Source organism: Mustelus asterias, chromosome 6 (assembly GCF_964213995.1).
Source record: "Mustelus asterias chromosome 6, sMusAst1.hap1.1, whole genome shotgun sequence".
In the NCBI taxonomy this organism is placed as follows: Eukaryota; Metazoa; Chordata; class Chondrichthyes; order Carcharhiniformes; family Triakidae; genus Mustelus; species Mustelus asterias.
Window position 1 is genome coordinate 71,598,425 of NC_135806.1, and position 13,694 is coordinate 71,612,118.

Below are 13,694 nucleotides of genomic sequence, written 5' to 3' on the forward strand. Positions count from 1 at the left end.
TGGGCCTCGAGACAAGAACGCAGAAAACCACATAATTTCTTGCTTGCTACAACAGATGAGCCAGTCAATACTATGCACCAAGTACAACCTGACCGCACCAAGGCAATAGGCAGACTCAACACTAGACAGTTTTACTATTCCATTCTCCGTGCCCGAGTTTCATTGATGCGAGTGGAGTTTAGTCTGGTCAAACAAAACTTTGCTACAAATTCCAAAAAGTATGTTTTTCACTTCTGTTGCAACATGTTTTTTTCTGAACAGCATCCAATTAGAGATCTTTATGGACGCTTTCAACTTGCCATTTTATTTCTTCCCCCTTTCTAAAGCACAAATCTGAGATGATTACCTTCTTGGTATTTTTGCCTGCTCATAAATGAAATGATAATTATCAGAGAAGAAATCAGAGAAACCCTACAGTACAGAAAGAGGCCATTCGGCCCATCGAGTCTGCACCGACCACAATCCCATCCAGGCCCTACCCCCATATCCCTACATATTTTACCCACTAATCTACGCATCCCAGGACACTAAGGGGCAATTTTAGCATGGCCAATCAACCTAACCCGCACATCTTTGGACTGTGGGAGGAAACCGGAGCACCCGGAGGAAACCCACGCAGACACGAGGAGAATGTGCAAACTCCACACAGACAGTGACCCAAGCCAGGAATCGAACCCAGGCCCCTGGAGCTGTGAAGCAGCAGTGCTAACCACTGTGCTACCGTGCCGCCCCATTATACAACAAATACCATCAGAATTTCTAATTTTCTGCTGCGATTGGTCTTTTCCTCCACAATTTGCATCTTTGAAAACTCCCAGAATTGGTAGTAAAGGGTTTTGATTAAATACTGTATAGGGAAGACAGAAGAATTGGCATTCTGGAAAGATAACGGTGGAATTCTCCCAAAAAACATTCTAAGTGGCAAATTCACAAAAAAGCTGGGGTAAATCCCGCTGTTTTCTTCAAGATTTTCAAAACGAATCTCCCACACTCTGATGCAGAGTGCCCTAGCGTGAATCACGCTGAAAATCTGTGGGCGGGGGCTATTCCCACTGGAGAGGCCGGAAGCATAGCGCTGAGCGGGCCACTCTGTCAGAGTGGAGATCAGCGCATACGCAGAAACTCCGCACTGCCGGTCTCCCAATGATTGGCCAACACAGCAAGCCCGCATCGCTCCCAACCTCACACACCGATTGATGGTCACCCTGTTGTCTCCAGGCCAGCCTTGACCCCCTCCCAGTCCAGCTCAATCTGCCCGATGCCCGGTGGACAGTGCCAAGCCCCTGGGTATTTCCACTTTGTCCCTTGGGCAGTGCCAGGAGCCAGGCTGGCATGGCCGAGAGTCCCCACCCCCCGACCCCACCTTACCTCTGACCTCCTGGTGGGGCCTCCATGGCCCCCCCCCCCCTTCACTCCAGCAGGGTCGGGCCGCCAGCTCCCCGTTAGCAGGGAACAGTTGGAGTGAAACACTCATGGTGGATTACAAAAATCATTTACCTCCCCTCATTCCAACAGGAGATATGGGGTGGGGTGGGGCACTTTCAAATCTATTTCTAAGTGTTGGGTGTGGGTAAAATATGAATAAGCAGACTTTTCACTGCTATACATCCATTAACAATTTATTTCAGAATTTAATCACAGTAAATTATGATGGTTCCACTTTTCCCAGCACGTAATAAGTCATTCACTCGAGTGCTATCTTGTAAATAACTTAAATTCAATTAAAAAGTCCTTGACTGATGAACCAGACCAGCAGAGGAAGGTTAAGAGAATGTCCAATACAAAACTGCCAGCTCACAGTTTCAATAACTATACAACTGTTAAAATACTCAGCAACTGCTGCTCCAACAAGCTGAACACTAAGCTTTGTGTACGACACAGCAAGACATTTTAAGAACTCCCACACCAGCATCAACATCACTATCAGTAATTTTTCATTTACCACAACAGTACATAGTAGTTTGTAACAGTACGCAGTATCCAATTACTGATTCCTACCCAAGGTAAACAACAGTAAACAAAATTGCATGGTTATGAAAAAAACACACTAAATTAGACTAAATGTTCAAATCTCAAATTCTTCTGACAAGCTGCTGGGAGGAGTTCGTGAGCAGGAAGAAATCCCAACATATATCCCTGCTGGGGCCTCAGGTGGGAAGCTGGGTTTGCCTTCCTCATAGGCCCTCTTTCAATTTTGCGCAGCTCATCTCTCCCAAGGTCTGTCCCCTAGCCACTATGGGTGTAACCACCATGGGCGCAGCAAAACCACCCCCCCCCCCCCCCCCCCCCCCGCCGCTCCTCGACCTCTCCATCAACACCCCATGCTCCTCGGCCTAGCCTCCCCTTCTCACCCTAGAGCCGCTGCAGGTACTTGGACCTGGACTCAAACTTCAAATCAGAGGGCTGCTTGTAGTTCTAGTCCTGGCTACTGCTGGTGCTGGCACTGTTGGGACTATAGAGTTGCCAGCCAACTAGATTGGCTAGTATCTCTGAGGTGAGACTTTGGCCTGAGTGAGCAATGAAGGAAATCTTGTCTCCAGCCAATTAATGCTCCTCAATGTGTTAAGCAGCTGCAGAGTTGCTCCGATTGGGGTGGCAGGGCACTAAACCTCACCATCCAAATAATCCTGCCCACGGATTTTTATACTGGCCATCTTGGACCATTAATTTTTTTAAAAAGTTATCGCATGAAACATGTCAAAGTTGTTTCCGTCACCATTTCCATATCTCCCAAAATCAAAAGTGGGTTTGAGAGATCTATGTATTCCTCCCCATAAGAATACATTACAGAAATAATATTTAAAATGTAAGCAAGCACTCCGGGTGCACAATTTTACTTTGAAAAATCAACACTAAACTGCTTTTATCATCCGTCTTCTTTGAATTCAGATTTCAGGAACCCAGGATAAATTTATCAGCTTCCGACATATGTGTTGCTAAATCTAGTTTCCACAGGCTGGCAAGCCCTATGTTACCTGGGTCCACACATCTGCTGCCATTCTAGATTTAGCTGCATGAAGACCAGGAGCTATTTTTCAGACATCAAGGTTCCCTGAATTCCAAACAGTGTAAATAAAAGGTCTCTTAAGAGAGAAACTGTTGAGAATGTGGAACTATTCTACAGTGAATTATCACTTGTTAGTTGTTCATGAACATTCAAGTTCAGCAGTGGAGACTTCATGATCCTTAACAGGTCTTGAATCTACATGAAGCTGCATGAAGTAAATAACATTATTAATCTAAAATTCAGCATTAGCTGATCAGTGAAGCATTTGTGCTTATATTTACTTGCGTCAGGGTAATGTTCCAATGGCACAGAAGGCAGACAGACTCATTGGCCAGAATTGCATGTCAGAAGTTCAGATATGTACTTTGTACGACTTTCCAACTAAATAAATTATTCCTGAGCCGCTAATAGTTTCATGAACCTGGGAGCACAGGTTATTTATTTGCTATGAGACTGCATGTTCAAAGTGTGATTGGTGTAGCTCACGGGAAATGGAACAAGTTAGCTCGAAATTCCATTTTTTCCTTTAATATTAAGAAAGGAAAACAATGCTAAATGGAGAGAAAAAAGTTCAGCAACAAGCCAATTTTGTCTCAAAATGTTTGTGGCAGACTAGTGCTGAAATAGAGACATTTCCCTTACTTGTTCTCATTGCTGGCATCATAGCGAGGCATGGGATCCCAGTCATTTCCATTGACATCAAAGCTAGCCATTTGATCCTACAGCAAGAGGGGAAAAAGAGAAAATCACACATCCACATTAATAAATAAAGGCACTGTAAAATTCATGCATTCTTAAAAGGTTTTCCATGCATAAATGATTCAACTTAGCCACACAAGAGCTGATGGGAAATATGTGTCAATATCACCCTCCCCCACCCCATGAGAAAATAAACTAGGTTTTAGACTATGCACACCATTTCTTGGACAGAATTACTCCAAGATTACTGAAAATGCTAAAGCTAGTCCAATAGTTTCAGCCAACACTTCTTGGCAGTCAGCATCATTACAGATAGAAGAATGAAAAGCAGCAAATGTTGGAAACTTGACATAAGAACAGAAAAATGTTGCAATAGCTAACAGTTACACAGAAAAACACAGATCATAATGTTTCAAGTATGCAAACTTCATCAGAACAGTCCTAATTAAGTTTACATGCCCAAAATATCTTAACCTGTCTTCTCCCTTGATATGTACTGATTGGTGTGCTGCATATTTCTAGCATATACCTATTTAATTAATTGTTGCAAAAATACATATTACTTTCCATCAGTGTGATGGGATACATGGTAGGATCCTAAAGGAATTGAGGGATCAAACTGAAGTGGGCCTGGAAATAGTTCAGGGTTTTGTTGAATTTGGATGTACGCTAGACAACTGGAGAGTAGCCAATACAATGCTCATTTTATAAAGGGAAGCACAGCTAATCAGCTTAATTGTGAGCCAGTTAGTTTAACATCTATAATGGGGAAAATTTCAGTAATAGTCTTTAATTAAAGATGTACAGACATAGTGGATGAGGGAAAAGGCAATGATTTTAGGTAAATGGATTTTATGAAAGAAAGCCTTTGACAAGGTAGCAATAGAGAGGTTGCAAGAGAAGATCAAGGGGTATGGAACTGGGGAAGTGGCAGCATACTGGGTCAAACAGTAAGTCAGTAGGGAGAAAATAATAACAACATTTACAAAAGGGTACAAAATTACAAAAGGACATCTGGAATTAGGCTAAAGGTAATAGATCCATTCAGTGTTAGTAAGTGAAAGATGATGCCTTTTCCTAGAAATAATAATAATACTTGAGAATTAGGCTTGGTGTTACAGAAAAGCAGAGAACTTGGATTGGGGGGGGGGGACATGTTCACACAACATTAGAACATAGAGCATAGAACAGTACAGCACAGAACAGGCCCTTCGGCCCACGATGTTGTGCCGAGCTTTATCTGAAACCAAGATCAAGCTATCCCACTCCCTATCATCCTGGTGTGCTCCATGTGCCTATCCAATAATCGCTTAAATGTTCCTAAAGTGTCTGACTCCACTATCACTGCAGGCAGTCCATTCCACACCCCAACCACTCTCTGCGTAAAGAACCTACCTCTGATATCCTTCCTATATCTCCCACCATGAACCCGATAGTTATCCACCCGAGGAAATAGTCTTTGAACGTTCACTCTATCTATCCCCTTCATCATTTTATAAACCTCTATTAAGTCTCCCCTCAACCTCCTCCGCTCCAGAGAGAACAGCCCGAGCTCCCTCAACCTTTCCTCATAAGACCTACCCTCCAAACCAGGCAGCATCCTGGTAAATCTCCTTTGCACTCTTTCCAGCGCTTCCACATCCTTCTTATAGTGAGGTGACCAGAACTGCACACAATATTCCAAATGTGGTCTCACCAAGGTCCTGTACAGTTGCAGCATAACCCCACGGCTCTTAAACTCCTTTGACCCTGTAATCCACATTTAAATTAGTCCGACCAAAATGAATCACCTCACATTTATCAGGGTTAAACTCCATTTGCCATTTTTCAGCCCAGCTTTGCATCCTATCTATGTCTCTTTGCAGCCTACAACAGCCCTCCACCTCATCCACTACTCCACCAATCTTGGTGTCATCAGCAAATTTACTGATCCACCCTTCAGCCCCCTCCTCTAGGTCATTAATAAAAATCACAAATAGCAGAGGACCAAGCACTGATCCCTGTGGCACTCCGCTAGCAACCTGCCTCCAATCCGAAAATTTTCCATCCACCACCACCCTCTGTCTTCGATCAGGTAGCCAGTTACCTATCCAATCGGCCAACTTTCCCTCTAGCCCACACCTCCTTACTTTCATCATAAGCCGACCATGGGGAACCTTATCAAACGCCTTACTAAAATCCATGTATATGACATCAACTGCCCTACCTTCATCAACACACTTAGTTACTCCTCAAAAAATTCAATCAAATTTGTGAGGCACGACTTGCCCTTCACGAATCCGTGCTGACTATCCCGGATTAATCTGCATCTTTCTAAATGGTCGTAAATCCCATCCCCAAGGACCTTTTCCATCAACTTACCAACCACCGAAGTAAGACTAACCGACCTATAATTACCAGGGTCATTTCTATTCCCTTTAACAGAGGAACAACATTCGCCACTCTCCAGTCCTCTGGCACCATCCCCGTGGACAGTGAGGACCCAAAGATCAAAGCCAAAGGCTCTGCAATCTCATCCCTTGCCTCCCAAAGAATCCTAGGATATATTTCATCAGGTCCAGGGGACTTATCGAACTTCAGTTTATTCAAAACTGCTAGTACATCCTCCCTCCGAACATCTACTTCCTCCAGCCTATTAGCCTGTAACACCTTCTCTTCCTCAAAAACATGGCCCCTCTCCTTGGTGAACACTGAAGAAAAGTATTCATTCATCACCTCTCCTATCTCTACTGACTCCATACACAAGTTCCCACTACTCACCCTGGTCATTCTTTTATTCCTCACATAAGAGTAAAAAGCCTTGGGGTTTTCCTTGATCCGACCCGCCAAGAACTTCTCATGCCCCCTCCGAGCTCTCCTAAGCCCCTTTTTCAGCTCATTCCTTGCTAACTTGTAACCCTCAATCGGGCCATCTGAACCTTGTTTCCTCATCCCTACATAAGCTTCCCTCTTCCTTTTTACAAGACATTCTTTTGTGAACCATGGTTCCCTCACTCAGCCATTTCCTCCCTGCCTGACAGGGACATACCGATCAAGGACACACAGTATTTGTTCCTTGAAAAAGTTCCACTTTTCATTAGTGCCTTTCCCTGAGAGTTTCTGTTCCCATCTTATGCCCCGTAATTCTTGCGTAATCGCATCATAATTACCCCGCCCCCAATTATAAACCTTGCCCTGCCTTACGACCCTATCCCTCTCCATTGCAATAACAAAAGACACCGAATTGTGGTCACTATCTCCAAAGTGCTCTCTCACAATCAACTCTAACTCTTGGCCCGGTTCATTTCCCAGTACCAAATCCAATGTGGCCCCACCTCTTGTCGGCCTATCCACATATTGTGTCAGGAAACCCTCCTGCACACACTGCGCAAAAACTGCCCCATCCGAACTATTCGACCTACAAAGGTTCCAATCAATATTTGGAAAGTTAAAGTCCCCCATGACAACTACCCTGTGACCCCCACACCTATCCATAATCTGCTTAGCAATTTCTCCTCCACATCTCTATTACTATTTGGGGACCTACAGTAAACTCCTAACAACGTGACCACTCCTTTCCTATTTCTAACTTCAGCCCATATTATCTCAGTATGCCAATCCCCCTCGAAGTGCCTTTCTGCAGCCGTTAAGCTATCCTTGATTAACAATGCTACTCCTCCACCTCTTTTACCAGCTTCCCTACACTTACTGAAACATCTATAACCCGGAACGTCCAACAACCATTCCTGTCCTTGTTCTACCCATGTCTCCGTAATGGCCACAACATCGTAGTCCCAAGTACCAATCCACACCCCAAGTTCATCTACCTTGTTCCGGATGCTCCTTGCATTGAAGTAGACACACTTCAACCCACATTCCTGTCTACTGGTACCCACCCTTGACCTTGATACCTTCCCCAATACCTCACTACCCTCAACACTGACTTCCGGACTACAACTCCTTTTCCCACCCCTCTGACAAATTAGTTTAAACCCCCCTGAAGAGCCATAGCAAATTTCCCTCCCAGGATATTGGTGCCCCTCTGGTTCAGGTGCACCCCGTCCTGTTTGTACAGGTCCCACCTTCCCCAGAATGTGTTCCAATTATCCACGTAGCTGAAACCCTCCCTCCTACACCATCCCTGCAACCACATGTTTAACTGCACTCTCTCCCTGTTCCTCAACTCGCTATCACGTGGCACTGGCAACGCACCAGAGATGACCACATGTTTTGTCCTGTCATTAAAGGCATCAGTTCAGGTTGATAAGATTGTGGTAAAACAATTAATAGAATTCTAGATTTCATTACAACATTAAGTTCTCCGTTAAAGTACTGTTGCAATATCCACACAATGGACAGTATTTTGATCCTTTTGAGAGCTTACAACACTGCTCCAGTAAAATGCTGTCTGGCAAGAGGAAGTACAAAAAGATGCACCTTCTTTCCCCCACAAGAACAATACAAATTATGAGGCCATACAATAGAAGTGGAATGAAAAAAAAAGGGCAGGATAAATAGAAGCAGACAGTTTAGTCGTTATGGAGTCAAGAATGATGGCCATATATACAAGATTAAATGTCAGTCATTTCCAATTGATGGTTGGAGCATTGATAGCATGTGGAATTCATATCTAGAGTTAGCAGTTGTGAAAGATATTGAAAGGGTTATGGATACAAGGTGCATAAATATTAGAACTATTGGCTTGGATAAAATGGCAAATGCCAACATGTACTGATCGGATGGAATAGCTTGTCTTTGTGTAGCAGTGCCTGCATATTTCTAAAAGTTCAGCTATAAATGTAACAAGGATCACCAGCCTTTTGAAATAGTCTGATAGATGTATTTTGGCATCTTTAAATGAGTTGTCTCAACAGAAAGTAAATTTCGAGCCACTTGAAGGAATCTCAAGAGTAATCAGATAAAAGGTGCAATTCTTTATTTAACCATGTTCCAACTTCGTTTAATGATTTAAACATCAAAGGAGAGCTGCATTGTCAGTTAAGACATTAAACCAATGTCTCATTCCTGCCAACTCAGGCAGATGTGATCCCAAGGTGTTCTCTGCAGAGATCTCCCCATGTCCTAACTCATTATCCTTCACCAAAAACAGATTGTCCATTCATTCATCTCATTTGCTGTCCATGGGACGTGTGTGCGTGCAATTCAGGCTCTTCGTTTGCTTACGCCGCACTGACTGCATTTCAAGAACAATCCATTGGTTGTAAAGTGGTTAGGGCATAATAAGGTGTTGCATAAATGCAATATTTTATTGGCTACAATAATGCAAAGTTTATTGTAGACCAATTAAAGTGCTGGATATTAAAACATTTAAATTCACAAATTTAAAGAAACTCCTTTGCAATGAATTCACATATACTCTACATGAATAATAAAACTTGTAATTTCCCATCTTCATTTATACTGAATAATACTGCTATTGGATGTGAGGGGAAGGAGAGAGAAGGGAGCTCAAAGTAATAAATGTATTTTCACAATAAACAACGAGAAGACTTGCTTCTACATTTGAGCCTCAAATTGTCCTGGCTGATGTGATATCTCGATGACTGGAAAGGAAGCTCTTATCCTGTTCAGTTCATGAGAGGCATTTAGTTCACACATAATAATGCAACAGAGATTATTTGCATTGTACTAATTTTAGATTATTAAATATATTCAAAAACAATTTTAAAAACCACAAATCTAATTAAATTGTAAGTTTTAAATTGCAAATGCATTCTTGAGATAAGAAGAAACAATCACAGTCATCAAGATTATCCGTCATTGCCCAACTGAAATAGTTGCATAAATATCAGAAGCATGCACCCAAGTGTAATGGGTGCGTGAGCTCAAATTCCACTTGCACAAATGATTATGGGTCCAAAATCTACAAGGAAGAAGCAACAATTTCGAAAACTTTATTAGTTTAATTATTTTAGTTTCCTTTAATGTCATAACTCCAATTTACATGATGACCCAAATAAATCTTGTTAGCATACTTTTAAACGCAAATGTATGCAATACTTGTTTGAGGGATCAGCCAACAAAAAACACGTACATAATTCTGCTGCAAGTCAGGGTGGTTTCTCTCAATGCCATCATCCAGAATGGTTACCACTACATTTCGACCAGTGTAGCCTCTCCGCCAGGCACCTACTATGTTCATATCTGACTGGCAGTGGTGAGTATCATCATTGCAGTGCTAATGGGTGGAAAAACAAAAAGGTTTAAAGTTACTGTCAATTACAAGAAACAAATTTTTGAATTCAGCACAAGAGCACTTTCAATGAGAAGAACAAAAAAAAACACCATCTACAATTCACAAGTCAGGAGTGCGATAAAATACTCCCAGTTTGACCAAATGAGCACAGCTCCAACAACACTCAAGAAGCTCGAGACCATCCAGTACAAAACAGCCCATTTGATTGGCACCCCATCCACCACTTTTAACATTCACTCCCTCCACCAGCGATGCGCAGTGGCAGCAGTGTGTACCATCTACAAGATGCATTGCAGTAATTCACCAGTTCCTTCAGCACCACCTTCCAAACTTGTAATCTTGACCACGCTTTCATTGAATCCTTTGAGTGCAGAAGGAGGCCATTCGGCCGACCAGGTCTGCTCCAAACTCAGCAAAAGAGCTTCTTACCCTGACCCACACCCCTCCCCAACCCTATCCCTGTAGCCCCATGCATTTACCACAGCTAATCCACCAAACCTAGACAGCTTTGGACACTAAGCGGCAAATTAGCATGGCCAATCCTCCTAGCCTGAATATCTTAGGACTGTGGGAGAAAACCAGAGCACTCGGAGGAAACCTAAGCAGACAAGGGGAGAATGTGCAAACTCCACACAGACAAAGCTGGAATCAAACCCGGGTCCATGGAGCTGTGAGGCAGCAGCACTAACCACTATGCCACATCTGGAATGACAAGGACAGCTGATACATGGGAACAAAGAACAAAGAAAATTACAGCACAGGAACAGGCCCTTCGGCCCTCCAAGCCTGCACTGACTATGCTGCCCGACTTAACTAAAACCCCCTACCCTTCCAGGGACCATATCCCTCTATTCCCATCCTATTCATGCACTTGTCAAGTCACTACCGCATCCGTTTCCACGACCTCCCCCGGCAACAAGTTCCAGGCACCCACCACTCTGTGTGAAAGATCTGCCTCATACATCTCCTTTAAACCTTGCCCCTCGCACCTTAAACCTATGCCCCCTATTAATTGACTTCCACCCTTGGAACAAGCTTCTGACTATCCACTCTGTACATGCCTCTCAATCTTGTAGACTTCTATCAGGTCTCCCCTCAACTTCCGTTGCTCCAGTGAGAACAAACCAAGTTTCTCCAACCTCTCCTCATAGCTAATGCCCTCCATACCAGGCAACATCCTGGTAAATCTTTTCTGTACCCTCTCCAAAGCTTCCAAATCTTTCTGATAGTGTGGCGACCAGAATTGAACACTATATTCCAAGTGCGGCCTAACTAAGGTTCTATAAAGCTGCAACAGGACTTGCCAATTTTTAAACTCAATACCCCGACCGATGAAGGCAAGCATGCCGTATGCCTTCTTGACTACCTTCCCCAACTGCATTGCCACTTTCAGTGACCTATGTACCTGTACATCCAGATCCTTTTGCCGATCAATACTCTTAAGGGTTCTGCCATTTACTGTATATTTCCTATCTGTATTAGACCTTCCAAAATGCATTACCTCACATTTGTCCAGATTAAACTCCATCTGCCATCTCTCTGTCCAAGTCTCCAACTGATCTATATCCTGCTGTATCTTCTGATGGTCCTCATCGCTATCCGCAAATTCATCAACCTTTGTGTCATCAGCAAACTTACTAATCAATCCAGTTACATTTTCCTCCAAGTCATTTATATATATTACAAACAGCAAAGGTCCCAGCACTGATCCCTGAGGAACACCATTTGTCACAGCCCTCCATTCAGAAATGCACCCTTCCACTTCTACCCTCTGTCTTCTTTGACTGAGCCAGTTTTGTATCCACCTTGCCAGCTCACCTCTGATCCCATGCGACTTTACCTTCTGCACCAGTCTGTCATGAGGGACCTTGTCAATGGCCTTACTAAGTCCATGTAGACAACATCCACTGCCCTACCCTCATCAATCATCTTTGTCACTTCCTCGAAAAACTCGATCAAGTTCGTGAGACACGCCCTCCCCTTCACAAAACCATGTTGCCTCTCACTAAAAGGTCCACTTATTTCCAAGTGGGAATAAAGCCTGTCTCGAAGAATCCTCTCCAATAATTTCCCTACCACTGATGTAAGGCTCACCGGCCTGTAATTACCTGGATTATTCTTGCTACCCTTCTTAAACAAAGGAACACCATTGGCTATCCTCCAATCCCCTGGGACCTCCCTTGCATGATGTGGAGATGCCGGCGTTGGACTGGGGTAAACACAGTAAGGGGTTTAGCAACACCAGGTTAAAGTCCAACAGGTTTATTTGGTAACAAATGCCATTAGCTTTCGGAGCGCTGCTCCTTCGTCAGATGGAGTCGAAAGCTGCTCTCAAACAGGGCAGAGAGACACAAAATCAAGTTACAGAATACTGATTAGAATGCGAATCTCTACAGCCAACCAGGTCTTAAAGATACAGACAATGTGAATGGAGGGAGCATCAAGCACAGGTTAAAGAGATGTGTATTGTCTCCAGAAAGGACAGCCAGTGAGATTCTGCAAGTCCAGGAGGCAAGCTGTGGGGGTTACTGATAGTGTGACATGAACCCAACATCACGGTTTAGGCCGTCCTCATGTGTGCGGAACTTGGCTATCAGTTTCTGCTCAGCGACTCTGCGCTGTCGTGTGTCATGAAGGCCACCTTGGAGAACGCTTACCTGAAGATCAGAGGCTGAATGCCCGTGACCGCTGAAGTGCTCCCCCACAGGAAGAGAACAGTCTTGCCTGGTGATTGTCGAGCGGTGTTCATTCATCTGTTATCGTAGCGTCTGCATCGTTTCCCCAATGTACCATGCCTCGGGACATCCTTTCCTGCAGCGTATCAGGTAGACAATGTTGGCAGAGTTGCAAGAGTAGGTACCGTGTACCTGATAGATGGTGTTCTCACGTGAGATGATGGCATCTGTGTCGATGATCCGGCATGTCTTGCAGAGGTTGCTGTGGTAGGGTTGTGTGGTGTTGTGGTCACTGTTCTCCTGAAGGCTGGGTAGTTTGCTGCGGACAATGGTCTGTTTGAGGTTGTGCGGTTTTTTGAAGGCAAGAAGTGGGGGTGTGGGGATGGCCTTGGCGAGATGTTCGTCTTCATCAATGACATGTTGAAGGCTCCGGAGGAGATGCCGTAGCTTCTCCACTCCGGGGCAGTACTGGACGACAAAGGCTTGTAGCCAGTGAGGATACAAAGATTTCTCTCAAGACCCCAGCAATTTCCTCCCCTGCCTCTCTCAGTATTCTGGGGTGTATCCCATCAGGCCCTGGGGACTTGTCTACCTTAATGTTTCTCAAGAACCCCAATACCTCCTCCTTTTTGATCTCAACATGGCTCATACTATCTACACATCCTTTCTTAGGCGCATCATCCACCAAGTTTTTCTCCTTGGTGAATACTGACGCAAAATACTCATTTAATACCTCGCCCATTTTCTCTGGCTCCACGCATAGATTCCCTCCCTTGTCCTTGAGTGGGCCAACCCTCTCTCTGGCTACCCTCCTGCTCTTTATAAATGTTTAAAAAGCCTTGGGATTTTTCTTAATCCTGCTGGCCAATGCTTTTTCATGGCCTCTTTTATCCCTTCTTACTCCTTGCTTAAGTTTCTTTCTACTTTCCTTGTAGAACTCCAGCAACTTCAAGTTCCCTTCCAAACCATGCACCATCCTAACTTGGAAATATATTGCCTTTCCTTCACTGATGCTGGGTCAAAATCCTGGAGCTCCCTTCCTACCAGAACTAGAGGTGTAACTACACCACATGGACTACTGCGATTCAAGAAAGCAGGTCACCACTAACTTATCAAG

The 13,694-nt window shown here is 44.0% G+C and overlaps 1 protein-coding gene across 3 annotated transcripts in view; it reads right to left on the minus strand.

Moving 5' to 3' along the window:
* Nucleotides 1-13,694, minus strand: part of pcsk5b (proprotein convertase subtilisin/kexin type 5b) — a 337,923-nt gene that overhangs the window by 260,724 nt on the left and 63,505 nt on the right. For all 3 annotated transcript variants that reach the window (XM_078214531.1, XM_078214532.1, XM_078214533.1), the window contains exons 4-5: nucleotides 9,741-9,884; nucleotides 3,650-3,726 (exon numbers count right to left, since the gene is read on the minus strand). In XM_078214531.1, the coding sequence (XP_078070657.1) occupies nucleotides 3,650-3,726; nucleotides 9,741-9,884 (221 nt within the window). The remainder of the gene's footprint in view (nucleotides 1-3,649; nucleotides 3,727-9,740; nucleotides 9,885-13,694) is intronic.